Source organism: Arvicola amphibius, chromosome 3, assembly GCF_903992535.2.
Source record: "Arvicola amphibius chromosome 3, mArvAmp1.2, whole genome shotgun sequence".
In the NCBI taxonomy this organism is placed as follows: domain Eukaryota; kingdom Metazoa; phylum Chordata; class Mammalia; order Rodentia; family Cricetidae; genus Arvicola; species Arvicola amphibius.
This window is the reverse complement of record NC_052049.1, coordinates 10,379,671-10,396,979: the sequence shown is the minus strand read 5'-3', so window position 1 is coordinate 10,396,979 and position 17,309 is coordinate 10,379,671. Positions and strand designations below refer to the sequence as shown.

Here is a 17,309-nt window from a genome sequence, read left to right as displayed (position 1 = left end):
TTTTATACTGTACCTCCCTCCCCCACCCCGTAAGCTAATGTGGTGCCAGGTATCCCAGATAGTTTTTGTTCCCCAACTCTGGAGCTAAGTTGATCTAGAACGAAGCAGGGTTCTTCTTTGATTTCCTTCCAGTGAGGCCTGATCCTCATGTCGGTTAGGAGCATGCTTGGCTGTGGCAGCCTCATCAGGCTTCCTCCGCACTTTTTGGTGACCAGTGAGAGAATACATGAACTACCTGCTTACAGGATTTGCTTACAGCTCGGTGTAGCCAGTGCTCTTTGAGATTCTCGTCTGTTTAAGGAGGACGGAAAAGTGCTTCTAGGCCAGAGAGTGGGCAAGACAGGCAGTATTTAATCTCAGACGTGCATAGGGCACATTCTCCACCCATACAGCTCCAGTATCCTCAGGAGTGAGGCCAAGAAACTGTCTGTAAGTCAACAGTTACAGAGAGGCTTTCCCCAGCAGATGGGCTGGCAAGGAGTGGGCTTTTGGGAGGGGGGGTCTTCTGAAATCCAGGAACTCCAACAAAGGGAAGAAAGATAGATGAATGGATGCAGAAGAGTGAGCCCTGTTTGGGATACAGGGGGAGAAATAATTGTGGGATGATGTATCTGGGGCCCAAGGAGGGCCTTTAACTGCTCAGGGGAAGCTTTATTCCTTCAGTAGAGAGGAAAGGACCCCAGAGGTCAGTGAGCTGTGGCATTTAAGGAGACACTGGCCCTGGTGGCCAGGCTCAGTGACTGCCGAAGCCAAAAGGGGACACATGAGTCAGGAAGCAGGCTTCAGAGCCAAGGCCCTTCGGGGTGAGCTGGCAGCCTGGTGCCAAGGGCAGAGGATTGCATGAGCCCAGAGTTCCTTCTGGTTAATGTTTCTGGGCATGAACCTGACAGCTGTTTCAGAGACCCGATGTGACAGCCATCTTCCAAGCTGTCACTTGAAGTCCGTACTTGAGGCACGTCAAATAAAACAAGGTGCTCTTTGTGACCCGGGGGCTCAGCCAAGGATAACCCAGCCTTGTCATCGCTGCCATTCTGTCTTCCCAGAATAACCCCAGCAATAAACTGGCGAACACAAGCAGCACGGTCACCTCGGCCCACATCAAAAAGTTCACCTTCGTCTGCATGGCCCTGTCGCTGACGGTAAGGAGAGAGTGGGGATGTGGGGAGGGTGCGCGCTCGCTCTCTCAGTGTGAGTGGGTGTGTTCGCAAAGAGGGAGACTGCCATCTTAGAGGAAGGACTCCTGTATTCTGTACTGTGGTACCTGGCTGTCTTAATTAATGACTGACTGTTGTTCAAGACCATTGTAGGAAGAAAAGTGTTTCCATTGCTTCTCAGGCCCATCATAGACATAATCAAGAAAGGCAGCTTTAATTTGAATAAAACTCTTTTCTATTTGTGTGTGTGTGTGTGTGTGTGTGTGTGAACAGCCCCTTCCTGAACCCCTTTCTGTTTTATTTACCCCCCTCTCATTTAGCCCTGATGTTGATGGTTCAACTAGTGTGGCTAACCAGCTTGCCTCAAGGGAGCCTCTGCTTCCACCTCCCAAGTGCTGGATAATAGATGCTGTCTCATCCATCTATTCAGTTTTCAGGCATCCTGTGTTTCTAGGAGTTGAACCTAGGGCATTGCATATGCTGTGTGAGCTCACGGTTTTGGAGCCATACCCCCAACCCAGTATTCTTCTCTTACTGTGTAATTTCCGATCAATCGTTTAAACTTCCAGTCAACTTTGTAAACACCAGTGCCCTGTCCCAAATGTAGCAAGTATTGTTTTATTTTCTCTAGTAGAAATTCCTTTCCTAATGACACTGTACTAATTGATAATAGCTGACTTACTTGGTGATATTATAGGGGCCTCTCCTGGGTTGCAAAATGTTTGTATAATACAGAGGATACTGTTGTGAATAAGAACGGACAACACCCAGCCGTTGGTTTCTGGGTACACAATCTTTTTTTTTAAAGTGGCGTCTCACTATGTATGTAGTCCCGACTGGCCTAGAACTCACTATATAGACCAGGCTAGCCTAGAATTCACTGAGATTTGCCTGCCTCTGCCTTCCAGGAGCTGGGTGTAGGTTCTTAAGTAAACGTATCTTTACCAAGCTCCCACATGGAAGATAATATTCAGAAAACATGAGGGAAAGGGCTCAGGCTGTGAAAGCCAAAAGACACACAATACAAATTAAGATTGATAGTTTAAACATTTACTAAAGGCAGGGAAAAGCAAACCAATTTACACGGTAGCTGTGCTGTGTGATTGCTAAGGGATTAAAGAATATGGCGCCTTTGAACTTAGCTCGGTTTTCCTTTGTTCCTGTGGCTGTACTACTCCTACAATCCTGTGGAACTTAATTTCCATTTATGCCTACTATATAACGATCACACAGCCGTCACTAACAACCAGTACAGAGGGCAAAGGGCTGAGACTAGGAAGGCCGTAACTGCCACCTTCACCATGGCCCTGAGAACCTTTTAGCTGGATGAGCAGTGTCGATTGTCCTTGAAAAGCAGGCCCAGAATGTGTTTCCTTCCTCCAATGTCCACTCAAAACCTACAGCTTAATATGTGGTCCAATACCTCTAGTGTGTGACAGGCACAACACAAGACATACGGTCACAAAAAGCCTTTGGACCCACTGAGTCATAACACCATATCCTGAGCACCCATCACCACCACCACTACCCCTCCAGCCACCTGTCTCCATGAGACGCGGTGGCACACACTAGACCCAAGGCTCATAGCTAGGAGGGAATTTCTGATCACATCTGTGGTTGGAGTTGACCAGTGACCCCGGGCGACCTGTTCCCCTGTTGGCATTTTTTTTCCTTTCTTCCTATGGTGTGCCAGTTTTTCCATAGTTCCCTAAAATGTTAGCAAAACACTGAACAACTTTGAAACTGCTCAAAAGGGTATTTTAGGAAAAAACCAGAGAAGTTTCTGTTCCAGGAACAGGCCTCAGCTTTTGGAGACTGTTAATGACTTGGAGTCAAAAGTTGACTTGAAGCCAGGTCCTGGGACAGCTTCATCTACGTGGAGAGCTGTCAATTCAGGGCTGTCGTTGGCTCAGCTGCCAGGGTTTCCAGGCTGTCCTCTCTCACGTGGACTTACCTTCTTGTAGCTGGAGTTGAGTAGGGAGAACATGGCCACCCTGGGTGTGAAGACAGGCCTTTCTCAAGGTGATCGTGGCCAATAATTTGAATCTCTGCAGAACTGATCTTCAGCAGGTTTAAAATAATGGCAGGGTCTGCAAAAATACTTACTGTCCCCGGCAGATGCCGATTTCTTATTTTAATCCCAGATCAAGGAAACATGCAAGTAAAACTGGCTCAGTATGTCTACCTTAGAAATGGATGTGGAAGCCCTTGTTTGGAGGAGATTGGAAATGGACAGTTAAAACCTTTAGTTTTCAGCAAAAGACAACTTAGAATAAGCGATCTGTCCACATGCTCAGCAATGGAATAGAGCTCAGCCTCCTGGAATTCTGTCCCATTAACTTCCCCACATCTCCAGACAGGAGCATTGGCTCTGCTTGAGGGAACTGTTTCTTCAACATTAAAAGCTACAGCATTTGAATCTGTGGCTCGGTTGTCCATATATCAGTTCAGTCTGTTGATCTAACATCTTGGCTAGAGGAACTGTCCCTAAAAGACACATAGAACATGGGTTTTTCTAAACTGAACCTTTATCTGTCAGTGCATGTGTGTGTGTGTGTGTACCTTTTAAAAATCACATGACACGTCAATTCTTGCACATTTATTGTGCCCTTGGCATCTGACATTCACAAAGCAGGTCTGTGATGTAGTTCTAGGGCCACATAACCCATCCATGACAACCTGGGAGTCAACAAAGCAGTTGTCATTTCTTGTGTCTGTGGCTCCTGCTCTCTGTGAAGTCATGAATTGGGGGGCGTGTAAAGAGCAGAAAAGTAGTATTTGCTCTTGTGACTCATTCGCATCTTGCTGCTCACCCTCGGATCACAGTTCACACACCGGCATGGTCTGGAAATTGCCTGATCCAGTGAGATAAGGGAGAGGTTCGGGAGCCTTAGTGGATCTAAAAGGTCCAGTTCAAGTGAGAAGATTGTCAGATGAGGCCTTAAGAGCAAGCTGTGGGAGGGGGTAGGCTAGGGCTATCAAGCTGCCGTCTAAGGAAAAGAGAGCAGAGGTACACTCTAGTGGTCTCAAAGGATGGCTTCTCCGCGGGGCCTGCTGTATTGTAACCATACAGGAGAGGCTGTATTGCAGACCAGTGATCCAGATAAGAAGCCAACCTCAAAGAACAGGTGGCCATCCGTGCAGTGCCCACTTTGCCAGGACCTTCCTTCAGAGCCATGTAGAGCCATGTTGCTTTGATTTTTGTGTTTATCCTGGGGTAACTAGTGTGTCCCAGAAGTCTGTTTGTCTGGATAGACTGTGTTGTGGATGTGAGGGAGGAAACTGTGGAGTAGGCAGTGAGGAAGATGTCCCTTGGGGAAGGAACTGGCTATCTGAGCTGGAAATCCCTGCCACATATATGACCATGAAGGACATCATAGTTCCTGCTAGGCTCTAGATCTGGACTGAGGTAAAAACTGCTGACCAAGTGGCCCGTGTCTCCCCAGGAGCACTGTGAGTAGGGGACAACTATTTCTGAAAGGTAACAGACCACCTGTTACCAGGACCCAGGCCACTCAATGAAAGCCAAGAATCAGGCTGCTAAATTTACTGGATTCACTCATTAACCCAAAACTTGTTTGAGGATCCCTTTTCCTTTGAACGCTTTCTGACGCTTGTAACAAACTGTGATAATCAGGGAGCCCTAACAGCTTCGGCTGCTCACAGTGGCCCAGCTTCCGACTGACTTCACAAATGGCCTTTGAAGAGCACTGGGTTTTTCTCTTCTTGAATTTCCCATTGCTTTAGCTTTGGGGAGCTGGTGCCAAGAATGGGGCCCCTCTGCTCCAGAAGAAGTGGAAAAGAATCTGTACAAAATACAGACTCAGCTGCCTTGGAGCCCCTTTGTACACAGTAGGCACGGGCACTGATCCAGATGGACCTTGGCAAGTGGAGTCACTGGAGCACTTTTGTGCAGTGGACAGCCTACCCAGCCATCCCAACACTGTCTCAATGCTAGCTAGATTCCAATGCTAGATCCCATGAGTCAGAGAAGCACAGGGCAGCCTGTCTACCCAAATGGGCCAGCTCTGGTTCAGAGCGGGAAGAAAGGTAAGGTCAAGAATGATTGAGAAACACCCTTGATCAACCTCTGACTTGTGTTTCTATAGTTACAAGTCTTCCTGCACATACATGTGCATACAAAAGCAAAAAGAAGTGTCTTAGCCTCGGTAAAATCAAGGACCTGAAGCAGAAAGCAGTATTTGATTTAGGTTCCCTTGCCAGGTTTTAAACTTTGTATTCACCTTTGCAGTTAATAAAAAGGGAGGGAAGGAGGCCGTGAACCCACCTGGAATTTTCCATTCTGTTTGTCATGGGTGGATGGTGTCTGTCCATACATTACAGCGTTAACCCCAGCACCAAAAAGGCAACCTTATTTGGAAATGGAGTCTAGGATCCGATTGGCAAACTTGGCTCCACATCTGTCCCTGAGGCTCTGATAAAAGGGGACATTTGGACACAGACGTGGAAAGCTGGTGTGTCATCATGGGTCTTGCTGCTGTAGAGAGGCCTGGTCACCCATCCTGATTTCAGCCTCACAGGTGGGGGACTGTCCGTCCCCTCCTGTTGCTCTGAAACGTCCACCTGTGGACCTCCGGTCACTGTAGCCCTAACAACCTAACCTCCTGGTGCTCCTAAGAGAAAGGAGTCTTTCAGGTTGATTCATCAGACTTTACTCTCCATCTGTTTAGTGACCTAAGACATCTCGGGTATCTTGTTCCAAGTCTTATTGCGAGTGCAAGCAAAACATTTGCTGAGAAGCACTTAGGTTTCCGGTAGCGCTGTACCTGCCTTTAGAGTCCACTGAGAAACATTCGGCTTACAGATGGCGCTCTGGCTACCCTTAGGAGCTTCGCTGTGTCTTTGCTGGTAGTTTGGGAGAATCTGAGAGAAACAGTCACCAATATTCGGTTCAGGTAACTCTGCTTGGTTTTGTTCTTTCTGTTAACTGAATAATTCAGGGCACATCGACTGGGTCCTTGTAAAACCCCTATCTCCTTTCCATACCCCTTGAAACTTACAAAAGTTATTAGTATGTGTCCTGTTGCTGGTGACGTGGTCCACAAATTTAATAAGTCTTAATGAAAGGAGACTTATTTTGTCTCCGGATTCTGTGGTCAGGGTCCTCAAATATTTATGCATGGGTCTGGTCTTTCTCCAACCAGGGTCCCCTCTAACTGTAATAACCTCCATGAGGCTCCACCTGACCAGTCAGATTATATATCCAACCATTTAACACCCCCCAGTGGGGATTACATTCCACTATATCACCCGCTGAGGCATGGTGCTACTTACCAAGTCCTACCACACAGGCTCTGTTCCGTCCTCAATTCAGCACTGAAGACCAGGAAAGTCCTAGAGAGAAGTGGCTGGACCAGGAAACGTTTGGCTTGTCACAGAGCAGGGAAGCAGGAAGATAATTAAGCAGCCTTTCAGGAAGCATGCCTGAAGATGCTCTGTAACCATGGGGAAAATGGGATTTACTAGATCAACTTAAATACAGAAACCAAACCCACCCTGGGACATGGATGGGAGTCATGTTTAGGAAGCAGCTCTCAGCTCCCACACAGCTGGGTCCAACCCCACCTATAACCCCCAAGAAATGTCAGAGAAACTGTGGGGCGGGCTGCCTGGCTTGTCTTTTGTCAGGGTTTTCAGGTTAGAGGTTGCTCCTGTGAGATCTTTTCTCTTCCTCTTGAGATCCTGAAACAGATTGATTGCCTTGTATGGAGCAGGCGGGGACCCAGCAAAACTGAAAGTATCTCAACTCTTTGGAATATTATCCTGCTGGGCATGGTGGTATAGAGACAGGCAGAACTCCATGAGCTTGAAGCCAGCCCTTTTTATATAGAAACTTACCACGAAATATAGGGCTGGAGATATGGCCACTTGGTAGGATGCTTGTCTAACCATACAAAGCCCCGCCTTTGATGCCCCGCACTACATAAACCGGGCACGGTGACATATGCCTATAATCCCAGCACTCCAGAGTCAGAGAGGGTCAGAAGTTCAGGTCTTCATCAATTATATAATGAGTGCAAGGCCAGCCTGGATTATATTAGACTTCAAAGAGACAAACAAAAGAATTATCTCAAAAACTTCCAAATAAGCTTAGGGTGAAACCAGCCCAATAAAGATCCAGAGCATCTGGTCCAGATGCTAACTTGCCACAGGGAACCTTTCCTGAAGTGAACCTTTGGCTCAGGAATGATCTGAAGCAGTAAGCACCCTCTTAGGTCAGCAGAAGGGGTGTCCGGCTTGCTCTGCCAGGGCCTCAGCATGACCGCACGCAGCTACTCTTAGAATCCAGGCCGGAGATGGGAGTCCCCTGGGCTTTGTTCCGCGAGTTTCTGTTTCAAGGGCTCTGGATCAAATAGATCGCCTGTCCAATGCCATGCAATTGTTCTCGGGGATCTCCTGAGGCCCCAAAGAACCACTGTATTGAAAAATGGCATATGTGATCGGTGACAAGAAAACCTGCTTGCCGGTCACTGAGAGCAGCCAGAACCTCTCTCTGTTTTAGAGGGGGGATCTTAACTGATGGGCTGAGGAATGCACGGACCCTCAACAAGAAACAAGCATTTGGGACCCACTAGGATGGTCTCATTTCAGACACCTTCATCTAATCACACCTGTTAGCAGAGAACATATATTTAGTAGTCGTGGGGAATCAGGGCACGGATATTATCTCTGGGTGGTCCTTACACCTCCTACTCCAGGTACTAACAGGTACTTGAGAGAAAAATAAAACATAGTCGTCCATCCTTACCCAGATTTTTTTCCTCCTGTGGTTTCAGCTACCTGTGGTCAACCACAGCCCAAAAATACCATATGAAAAGTTCCAGAAAGTCTATAACTACAATTCTGGGTAGCATAATGAAATCCCATGCCATCTTGTTCATTCTTGCCTAGGACGCGAATCTGCCCTTTGTCCAGGGTTACCACTCTGCATGCGTCTCACAGGCCTGTTAGTCACTGTCTAGTTCACCCTTGTCAGCTGCAGGAGCTTGAGAAACACCTGCGTGGTTGTTAAAGCACACCTCTGGGTGTGTCTGAGAGTGTTTCTCCCATGGGGAAGGGAGGGGCAAAAACCTGTCCTGAGTTTAGGCAGCATGTGACCTGGGCTGGGAGAACTCCCCATGCGGGAGTCCTCTCTCTCTGTTTCCTGGTCACTGGGATGGGAGCTGTTTCTGCCACACCTCCCCAGCTGTGATAGACTCAAACCTCTGGAGCTGTGGCCAAAATACATCTTCCCTCCGTTTGAGTTGTATCCTTCTGGTACTAGATTGTAGCAACTGGATGATCACTTAGAGTGGCCATTTTGCGCGTGAGGTTGAATGCCACTGACAGCTTGCCATTCGATGCCACATCGCAGTGATTTTGCATTATTACAGCCCTGTGTCATTCACCTCCATTGATCTTACCCCATCACTATCATCCCACATCATCACAGGAGGGCTGAGCACAGTATAGTGGAATGCTTTGAGAATTGTTGCAATATACTATAATATTGTGTTATTATTAGTTATTAATCTCCAGCTTTTTTATTTATAAATTGAACTCTTTGATAGGTATATAGGCACAAGGAAAAATCAGTGTATATAGGATTTAGCACTGTGTATGGTTTTACACATCCACAAAGGGTCCTGGGGTGTGTCCCTTGACGATAAAGAGGAGCTGGAAAGGATGAAGGAAAGAAGGCAGTGGACATGGTGCTCTTAGAAATGAGCTCAGGTCACAGAGAAGCAGCCACTCCAATGGCAATGTCTGGACAAGCAAACTTTGCTCTTGGTCAGAGGGTGTGCGCAGGAAGAGCACTCACCACGACAGAACGGTCATCTGGTTCTCATTCCAACTCAGGGGATGGCTGAGCCCAGGCAATGAAGGAGGAATAGGAAAGGGGTCCCTGCTCCAGGCCATTGAATTCCTCGAGTGAAGCAGTGGGATTTGTATATTTGTACTGGGTGAGGAGGATTAGAAATTTGCTTAAAAGTCTTACAAGATGAGGTTTTTAAAATAACTGAGTTCCTGTTCTAAACACAAATGTTATATAGTATTTGATGCTATAAACTATCAAAACTGTTTCTCACAGCATGTTGTTCAGGATGTCATGGAGGACTGTCCTGAGGACTGTGTAAATGGCAATAGGATGTGCAAGAGCCTATTTACCTATCAGCCTGTGACAGTTTTCTTTTCCTCTTGTAGCTATTCTAAAACATCAGGTCTGACCTGGCTAAGTTACCTTTGACTTTTAGACCTCAGGTCTTAATTAGCCATGGGGCACCAGAATAAGCCCAAGCCTGGTAAGATCCAGGCAGCCGTATTATTTTGGCAGTCCAGAACTGGCCCCTCCTGGAATCCTCCTTTGGGATCCTAGTGGGCTCCAGCTCTTGGCATCTCCTGAAGTCGCTGTCACTTGGAAGTCTCTCTGTAAGCCGACAGCATGATCTGAGCCTCTGAATGTTATTATCCCAGAATGCTCCACATCCCTCCTGTCTGGCCTTCAAATCCCTTCATGCTGTGTGTACGCCCTTTCTGACTTTAAGTCTGTTCTGTGCCCAGTCTGGTGTGCACTGCTACTGCAGGGTGCCACGGCCTGAATAGTTTATAGAGAACTAGTCTGGTCCTCACTGTTTCTGCAGGGTGCCCCAGCCTGAATAGTTTATAGAGAACACATTGCAGCCCCTGGAGAGGAGAGGGCAGCCATGCACCAATAGAGGCCCCTCCTCCAGTCTTTTTGCCAATCCAAGCCTGTACTCATTCCATAGCTAGTTGGCCTGTCAAGCCCCGATGCCAGAAGGCACCTGAGGAGGATGGCATTTGGTACTGTGAAGATCTTAATCCAAGAGCTTTAGAATTTCAGACTTCAGAGAGATGTGCCCAGGAAGAAAAGACAGAACCACAGAAGCAACTTGAAGATCTGCACTATTAGCTCTCCCTATGACACGTGATCCCTCATCATGAGTCACAGATTGCCTCCAGTGCTGATTGGTAGGCTCAGTGTGGTCTAGTACTGGTGGATTCGGTGGATTCAAAGGCGTAGGAGCTCTGCCTCTGCACCCCCAATTTACCTCCAAGGCAGCAAGGTCACCTACATTCTGATATTCATGGTGGCTGATTCCCTCGGAGAGTCAGGCAGCCACCTGCACCTGATGTCTGCCTGTACGTCTGAGTCACACACCACTGGTAGATACAGAGGCACAGGGAAAAACTGCTCAGTTTGGGATCTCAGAAGCTAGGGTCAGGGTCAACACAGCATCTTATTTGCTCAGTATCCTTGTCTCAGAGCTGTTTGCCATAATTCAAGGGCTGTCTGACTCCCCATTTTGTCAGCTGCTTTTGCTCATTAGGTAGAGTCTCCCATATGATGCTGGTCACATCAGGACCACCTCATGCCACATCATCAGGACCACCTCATGCCTCCTAGCATCCCTTCAATAAAGCTTATTTCTTCTGAGGCCTCATAAACTAAAAAATGGCAACACCCAAGTCATTAAAGCTTAAAATCCACTGCCAGTGGTTTTGTTTCGGTGGCCTCTTTGTCCAGATTAGCTGCTGAGTGCCTATGCACGACCCAGTCTTACCTCTCTGTGGCTAAACCACCCTCCTGTGCAGCTGTCACTCAGCTGTCCTGGGCGGTGCTGGGCCACGTCCCAGCCTTGGTACCATGCTGACCCTTTGTCTAGAACAAAGGCTGCCTGTGTCAGCCTTTGTTTCTGCCGTCCGCCCCTCCCCCGCACCACGAGGTGGAGACTGCTGCCTCATTGTTCCCATTATCCCGCCGGAGAAAATGACTCCCTTGTGCATGGGGGAAGGAATGGGGCAGAAGGTAAATGAACAGAGATTGCAGCTTTCTCATACCAAGGCACAGGATGGGGCTCTTTCCCGTGCTGTAGGGCATCCTGGAAAGAGAGGGGACCAAGTCCCCATCTGAGAGGAGATGTGACAGAGGCACTGTTCCAGAATTGTATGGGGACTATGACATAGCATGGACAGCTCTTGGCCTGAGGTGACCGGGCAGAGTTTGTTCCCACAGAACCACTCCCCTCCCCCGCATGCTGCTCTCTGGAAGCTGGCAAGCCCTGGCTTTTTAACTCAGCACCTTTTGTAGATATGGGAGTTTGATTTGTTGGAGAGACTCGGAAACATTTAAACAATTAGAACTGGCCCCTAAGCCCTCTGCATCACAGACTGCGCATATCCACGGGGCTATGGAAAAGACAGGTGGGCAAGCATATTATGCTACTATGAGACAGGTGTGATTTTTTTTAACATTTTTTTTCCTTTTTCTCAAAATTTGTTGGCATTTTATGTCTATGTATTATGTGTGTTTGTATGTGCAGGGGCACAGATGTCTGCAGATGTGTGTATGTGTGTGTTTATGTAGAGTTTGCCCTTAAATGTCTTGCTCGATTATTCTCTATATTTTTAGATAATTTTATTTTAATATTATGTGCATTAGTATTTGCCTGAATGTATGGCCGGGCCCACATGCTTGAAGTGCCCTTGAGGACAGAGGAGGGCTTTGGATCCCTTGGCACTGGACTTACAGATGGTTTCAAGCAACCATGTGGGTGCTGGAAATTGAACTTGGCTCCTCTGGAAGAGCAGCCACTGTTTTTAACCGTTAGGCCAACTCTCCAGCTCCAAAGGTTTTTTGTTTGTGTATTTTTTGAGATTGGGTCTCATTATGTAGCCCTGGTTGTCCTGGAACTTACTCTGTAGTCCAGGCTGGCCTCAAACTCACAGAGATCCACCTGCCTCTGCCTCCCAAGTGCTAGCCAGCATTGATTAGTGCTGCCCCAGCAGGTTCTTTACTTCTTGAGGTAGTATCTCTTGCTGAGCTTGGAGCTAGCCAGTCCCAGCTGGTCTAGTCAGGCAGCTTTAACCAGAGATCCCCCTGTATTTGCCTCCCAAGTGCTGAGATTCCAGGTAGCCAGCAGGCATCCCCAGCTCTGCAGGTGGGGGGCTGTTATATAACTCTGATCTCCGTCTTGGACAGCAGGAGCTCTGTCTACTGACCCATCTCCCCAGCCCCGAAGACAACATCCTAGTTGTAATAAACTACACAGAATCTAAATTACCACCCTATCCACTCTGATGCCACAGTGAGGTACATTCCTGTGGTTGGACCACACACTCCCATCTGTATTCTGGCTGAACTGAATCAGCATGCATTATGCCCCTCTCCCTCAGCCTCAAATTCTGAGTTTATTTAAGTCGGCAAGGAAAAGCTCTGCGGAAGCTAGGGTGTGGAGCTTGCTAGACATCCTTCAGATCTGGTAAGAACTGGACTCAAACATTCTGTAGATGCAGCCTGTGGAGCAGCAGGCACATGGCAGACACCCTGTACCCTCTCTGTGCTTGGTGCATGGCACCCCCTGCTGTTTGAAATGTCATCTTTCTTCCAAGTAGGATTTTGTGACTTAACCAAGAATTTGGGGTTGTCTTAGATCTCAGGAAATATGTGATTTTTGACCAATTCATCAAACCTCAGTCAGAGGAATGATTTTTTCATCTTACTAAAAGACAAATGAACTTATAAAACTATATCTGAAGATGCTTATTTTTACCAGAATACACTTTAAAAAATGAAATAGTAGCATCAAATTCCTTACCGTTTATTCATGATAGACATGTGATAGCTGTGATTGGCAGCAGGCCAGATGGAGACTGTCAGGTACAACGTCAGCATCTTCCCATATGCTTTCTCTCCACTCTGTACCTGTTGTCGGTCATCCTTCCTCCCAGGGTTTTCCCACTTACGTCCTCTCTCCCAGTGGAGTGCCTGTACCAAAGCCGCCTTCTCCCACTGTCCTTTTCAAGTGCTGTCTCTTGTGGTCTTTTCATGAAGTCACCCTTTAGTGGGTGTGCTGATTGCCATAAGTCAGTCATTCTGGTTACTTTCGCATGCTACCGTTACTAGGCATTTCTGCCCTGGCAAGACAGCATGGCTTTCTCCTCCAGAACTGAGATGTGCACCCAAGACACTGGCTGTTGAAGCTGAGCCCTCAGCTTCTTTTGAGTCTCTCGCCCCTCCCAAACATGACTTCTCATGTCCCTGAAGATACGTCTGTGAAGACCCATTTTCCTGCAAAGATAGGAACAGGGTCTGTTTTATTTAAAACTGTTTGGGTGGGTGGGGGAATACCGATGTGTCTCTGAACTTGACAGTGTGTCTCTTTGCTTTTGTTGTGTATAGTTTGAGGGGCGAGGATCCTGGAAGCCAAGTGGCCACCGAAGTCACCCTGGCTTCTTGTCCTGTGAATTTGAGCAATGAAATTCTCAGGCCACGGGGGTGGGGGTGATTTGAGGAAGAACTCATTTACTTTAGGGAACTTAAGGGAGGAAAAGGCAGCGGCAGCGGCAGCAGCGCTGTGCAGGAGGACCCCAGGGAGGGGAGGGCTCTTAGCCACACAGCTGTGGCCTAATAAGGCTTCACTGACAGAGGGGAGGGAGGAGCTGCTCAGTCCGGTTCCTTGCGCCTAGTTGCAGCCTTAGTGTGCTTTCCTGGGAATGCTAAGGAAACAACAGACCCCTTACTGCCTTCTCAAGCCTTTGTCTATGACAGAACCAGAGACATTTTTGGCTTAGATATTCCTTTCCTGACATCTCTGGGCTCCAGCGAGGAGGCTAAGAAAGAAACTGGCCACTTTTCTTTAGGGGTTTCTTTTTTCCCTTATCTGCCTAGCCAAATTCTACTATCCTTTCTCTTCATTATTCCTTGTGTAAACTGTGGGCGAATACAAACAGGGAAATGAAATCAGTTCTGATCTCATCATATCTAGATGATGTTTTTGGACTCCCAGGAAGTGACTTGGACAGTAGACGCAGACAGTGATGAATCAAGCCAATCAAGCCCCACAGAAGTGCAGTGTCCACAGCTAAACATTCTCATTAAAGGCAGTTAGCATTGATTTCCTTCCAGAGTTAAACCTATGTGTCAGGGTGGACCAGTCCCCAGCTTAGCACACAGGTCCTCTAAGGACGTTGGTACTCACAGGCATCCTGTAAGGGGTAGGTACCATCCCATCCAGAAGATGAAGGTGCTGAGGCATTCTTGCCTGGAAACAAAATACAAAGAAACAGTGGTTGGAATTCACACCCAGGCGGCCAGGACTCGGTACCAGTTATTGCTAACACCTCCTGAACTGAACTCCTGCTCTGTATCTTTAAACACTGGCCCCCAGTGGGGGATTTCAGCCCAATTTCACATCTGTTTTTTCTAGTAAATGTTCTAAATAACAATGATGCCCTGGACCAGGTATTTTAATTCAGGACAGCTGTGTGCGTTTTTCTTTTTTCCTAATTTCAGGAGATCAGAATTTCTCCTTGGCTGCTAGTTCTAGTTGTTAGGCCATGGAGAAAATCCGGTGAATTACTCACCTGTGGAACCATCAGCTTAAGGAAACTCAAAAACCAGATCAGTGTGCGACACTATCTGTGGAGCAGAGGGCTCAGGACACCCAACTATGGACACACCTCTCCCTCCCCCACAGTAGCTTTGTGTGTTCTGAATTGAAATGCCAGTGGGGAACAGCTGGCTTCTCAAATCCTATTAACAATACTTGACCTTGACTTGGATCAGGTGACCCAGTAATGATGTTTGGCAGCTCTCTGTCTGCAGCAACATGATTTGTCCTTTGTCAGCCCACACGAGTGGCCTGGAAAGTGTATTGTGTCCCCTCTGTCTCTTTTCGTTTCTATCAGTGTGGGCTTTTGGATGCTGGCTTTATGCTTGGGGTTATTATCAAGGCTGTTTTATTGTGTTGCTCATATTCCTATCTTGGCTGTTGGGAACTCCAGTGGCTCTGATGCCCACTTGACATGACCTGTTGTCTTGCTTCCTGGCACTATAGATCTTCCTGATGGCGATAGTCTTGCACGCTCCCAGCTCTAGTCCTAGGTTGGGTCATTTCCCTAAGTAGCTCTAGGTCCTTTGGTTGAACGGTAAACAGAGAACCCAAGATCTGGGCACAAGTGGGGCTGTTCTGTTTGGAAGGCTCCTTCCCAATGAGGCGACATTGACAGCAAACTCTGCGGCAGAAAATCCAACTCCGTAGCTCCCCTGGGGCACAAACCATGCCATTGTCAGTAGGTTTTTAAGTTTCCACTCTGGTTTGGAAAAGTCAATGTCACTGGCCTCTGCAAATATTTGAAGAACACAGCATGTCATGGTCAACTGGGGGGCATGTTGAGAATTAACACTACACTAGGGGAAAGGCGAACTCAGTAGGATAACACTTCCTAAAACACCCCTTGCAGAGTGAGCTCCCAAGTCTTGTTTTCTGAAACACTGACTCCAGTTATCAGGCTAGGACATGACCTGCATGTAGGTGTCCTTCTGTTTCTGAGTTGCTTGCATGCCGTTTTCGAGAGAGCACAGCAAATATTCTCTTGTGGAAGCCTATTTGAAAGGCAACACACTGTATTCTTACTGGAAGCATGAAGACCCTGTCTTCTGAACCTTCAAGGAGAGGGAGAAAGAGGTGTCCTCAAATGTCAGCCCCTGCCCTTTGACGGCCTTCTGGTAGGTAGAGTAGTAGCTTTTGATTTCAGTGTCCTAAGAGACAAAGTAGACCCTGCATATGTGTGTGGTTGACGACTCTGGGGGCACGCTTTCTATCTGCCCTCCTCTGGAGAGCAGATCACTTCCTAAAGGATAGGAAAGGCTTCAAGTAGCATCATCCGTGTGGGAAGGCCAGAGGGTTTCCCTCACTCGCTTGCGGCATAAGCATGCTCCCAGACACTGACGTGCAGTAACACCCTCCTTTACCTCTGTGTGTTGTGACTTAAGAGCCACTTTACAGTGATTTTGCAAAACCCACCAAGATTGCAACCCGAGTTTGAGGCGGCATCTCATGTTCATTCCTTGCTGCAGCACAGAGCTGGAAAAACTAATGATTCTCTGGGAAGCTTGAGCCTTGAGCAGAATATGGCCTCTGGTTCACCTTCTCCCCACTAAGGAGACCGAATGGCTCATTTAGGAAAGATCTGGGGCACATTTGAGGGCTGGTTTATAGCCTGATTGCTGTGGGAAATATTTAAGGCCGACCATAAAGCAGCCCTGGAAGAGGGATCTTTCATCGGTTTGTGGGATGTGATATAGACTGGGAGATAAATTGTCTCCAGCACCATACTTGGTGCCATCCACGAGTTATTTGAAACTGCTGCCTGCCGTGCCTGGTCTGTAGGCGTGAGTAATATCACACTATTGGAAGCCAGCAGTGGGGAAAGGTGGCAGGCCTCTTGTCCGTGGTACTCAAGTAATGAAGTCCCCAAGCTCTAAGTCGCTAGATCTGAGAAAGTCCGAATGGGTGGGAAACCTTGCACAGCAGGCACTGTGACTGAGGGTTAGCACAGCCGCTGCTGCAACCCAGCAGAATGTTCTCCCAGCTGCCGATGAGCCACAGGGAAATGCCCATCGCAGGTATAAAGTCAGACATTTACAGTTAATTTACATTTAATATCTCACTATGGCCAGCCTAACTCCATGAACCTGAAATTACCCAAGCGTAAATGATGATGTCATGGCCGAAGATTTCGGTATTCTGTTTTCATGTGACTGCGCTCATTTTCTCGTGTACTCAGTTTTATTTCAGACAAGGCTTGCTCGTATTTTAGGAAAAGGGAGTGTTTGGTGGAAGTGGCATGTTGTGAGCATTATCCTCTAATGTTACATTATTACTTTTTAAAATTAAATCGGCACAAAATTTCAAGTTGGTTCCATTAGGATTGTTCCAGCACCATGTCTCGGCCCACTGCCCCATCTGTTCTCTTTCCAGCCTTGTCCCCTCGCCGGCTCCTAAGGGCATGTCCCCAGTCCCACCCCATGTATCCTTTGGGTGGACTGTAATTGTGAACTATGATACAATGGGAAATTATAATAGCCAAGTCCTAGTTCTTGAACAGTCATTGTCTTATCATTTTCCTGCTTTTCTTAAACAGTTAAACATGTCTTATCACTTGGATTAGCTGTGTTCTTAACCTTTGTTTGGTTGCACACTCTGTGTAAATCTCTTGTAATCTCACTGGTGAGTATAACTTGCTGACCGTGCACCTGGTACGGCCTGTGCCCCTTTCTCGGGGGTTGCCTGACCTTTTCCCTGTTTTCCTCTTTCCCTGACTCCCCTCATTTGGCAGATCATGCCCTAA

The 17,309-nt window shown here is 47.5% G+C and overlaps 1 protein-coding gene and 1 long non-coding RNA gene across 2 annotated transcripts in view; one reads left to right on the top strand and one right to left on the bottom strand.

The window, feature by feature from the left end:
• Ankh (ANKH inorganic pyrophosphate transport regulator) overlaps positions 1-17,309 on the top strand; it is a 137,344-nt gene that overhangs the window by 112,998 nt on the left and 7,037 nt on the right. The window contains exon 8 of the mRNA XM_038323387.1: positions 1,044-1,139. Within this exon, the coding sequence (XP_038179315.1) occupies positions 1,044-1,139 (96 nt within the window). The remainder of the gene's footprint in view (positions 1-1,043; positions 1,140-17,309) is intronic.
• LOC119810069 lies at positions 3,786-15,620 on the bottom strand. Its single transcript, XR_005284711.1, has 3 exons — positions 14,156-15,620; positions 12,773-13,245; positions 3,786-6,610 (listed from the first exon to the last, which is right to left on the bottom strand). It is a non-coding gene; the product is annotated as an uncharacterized LOC119810069 (long non-coding RNA).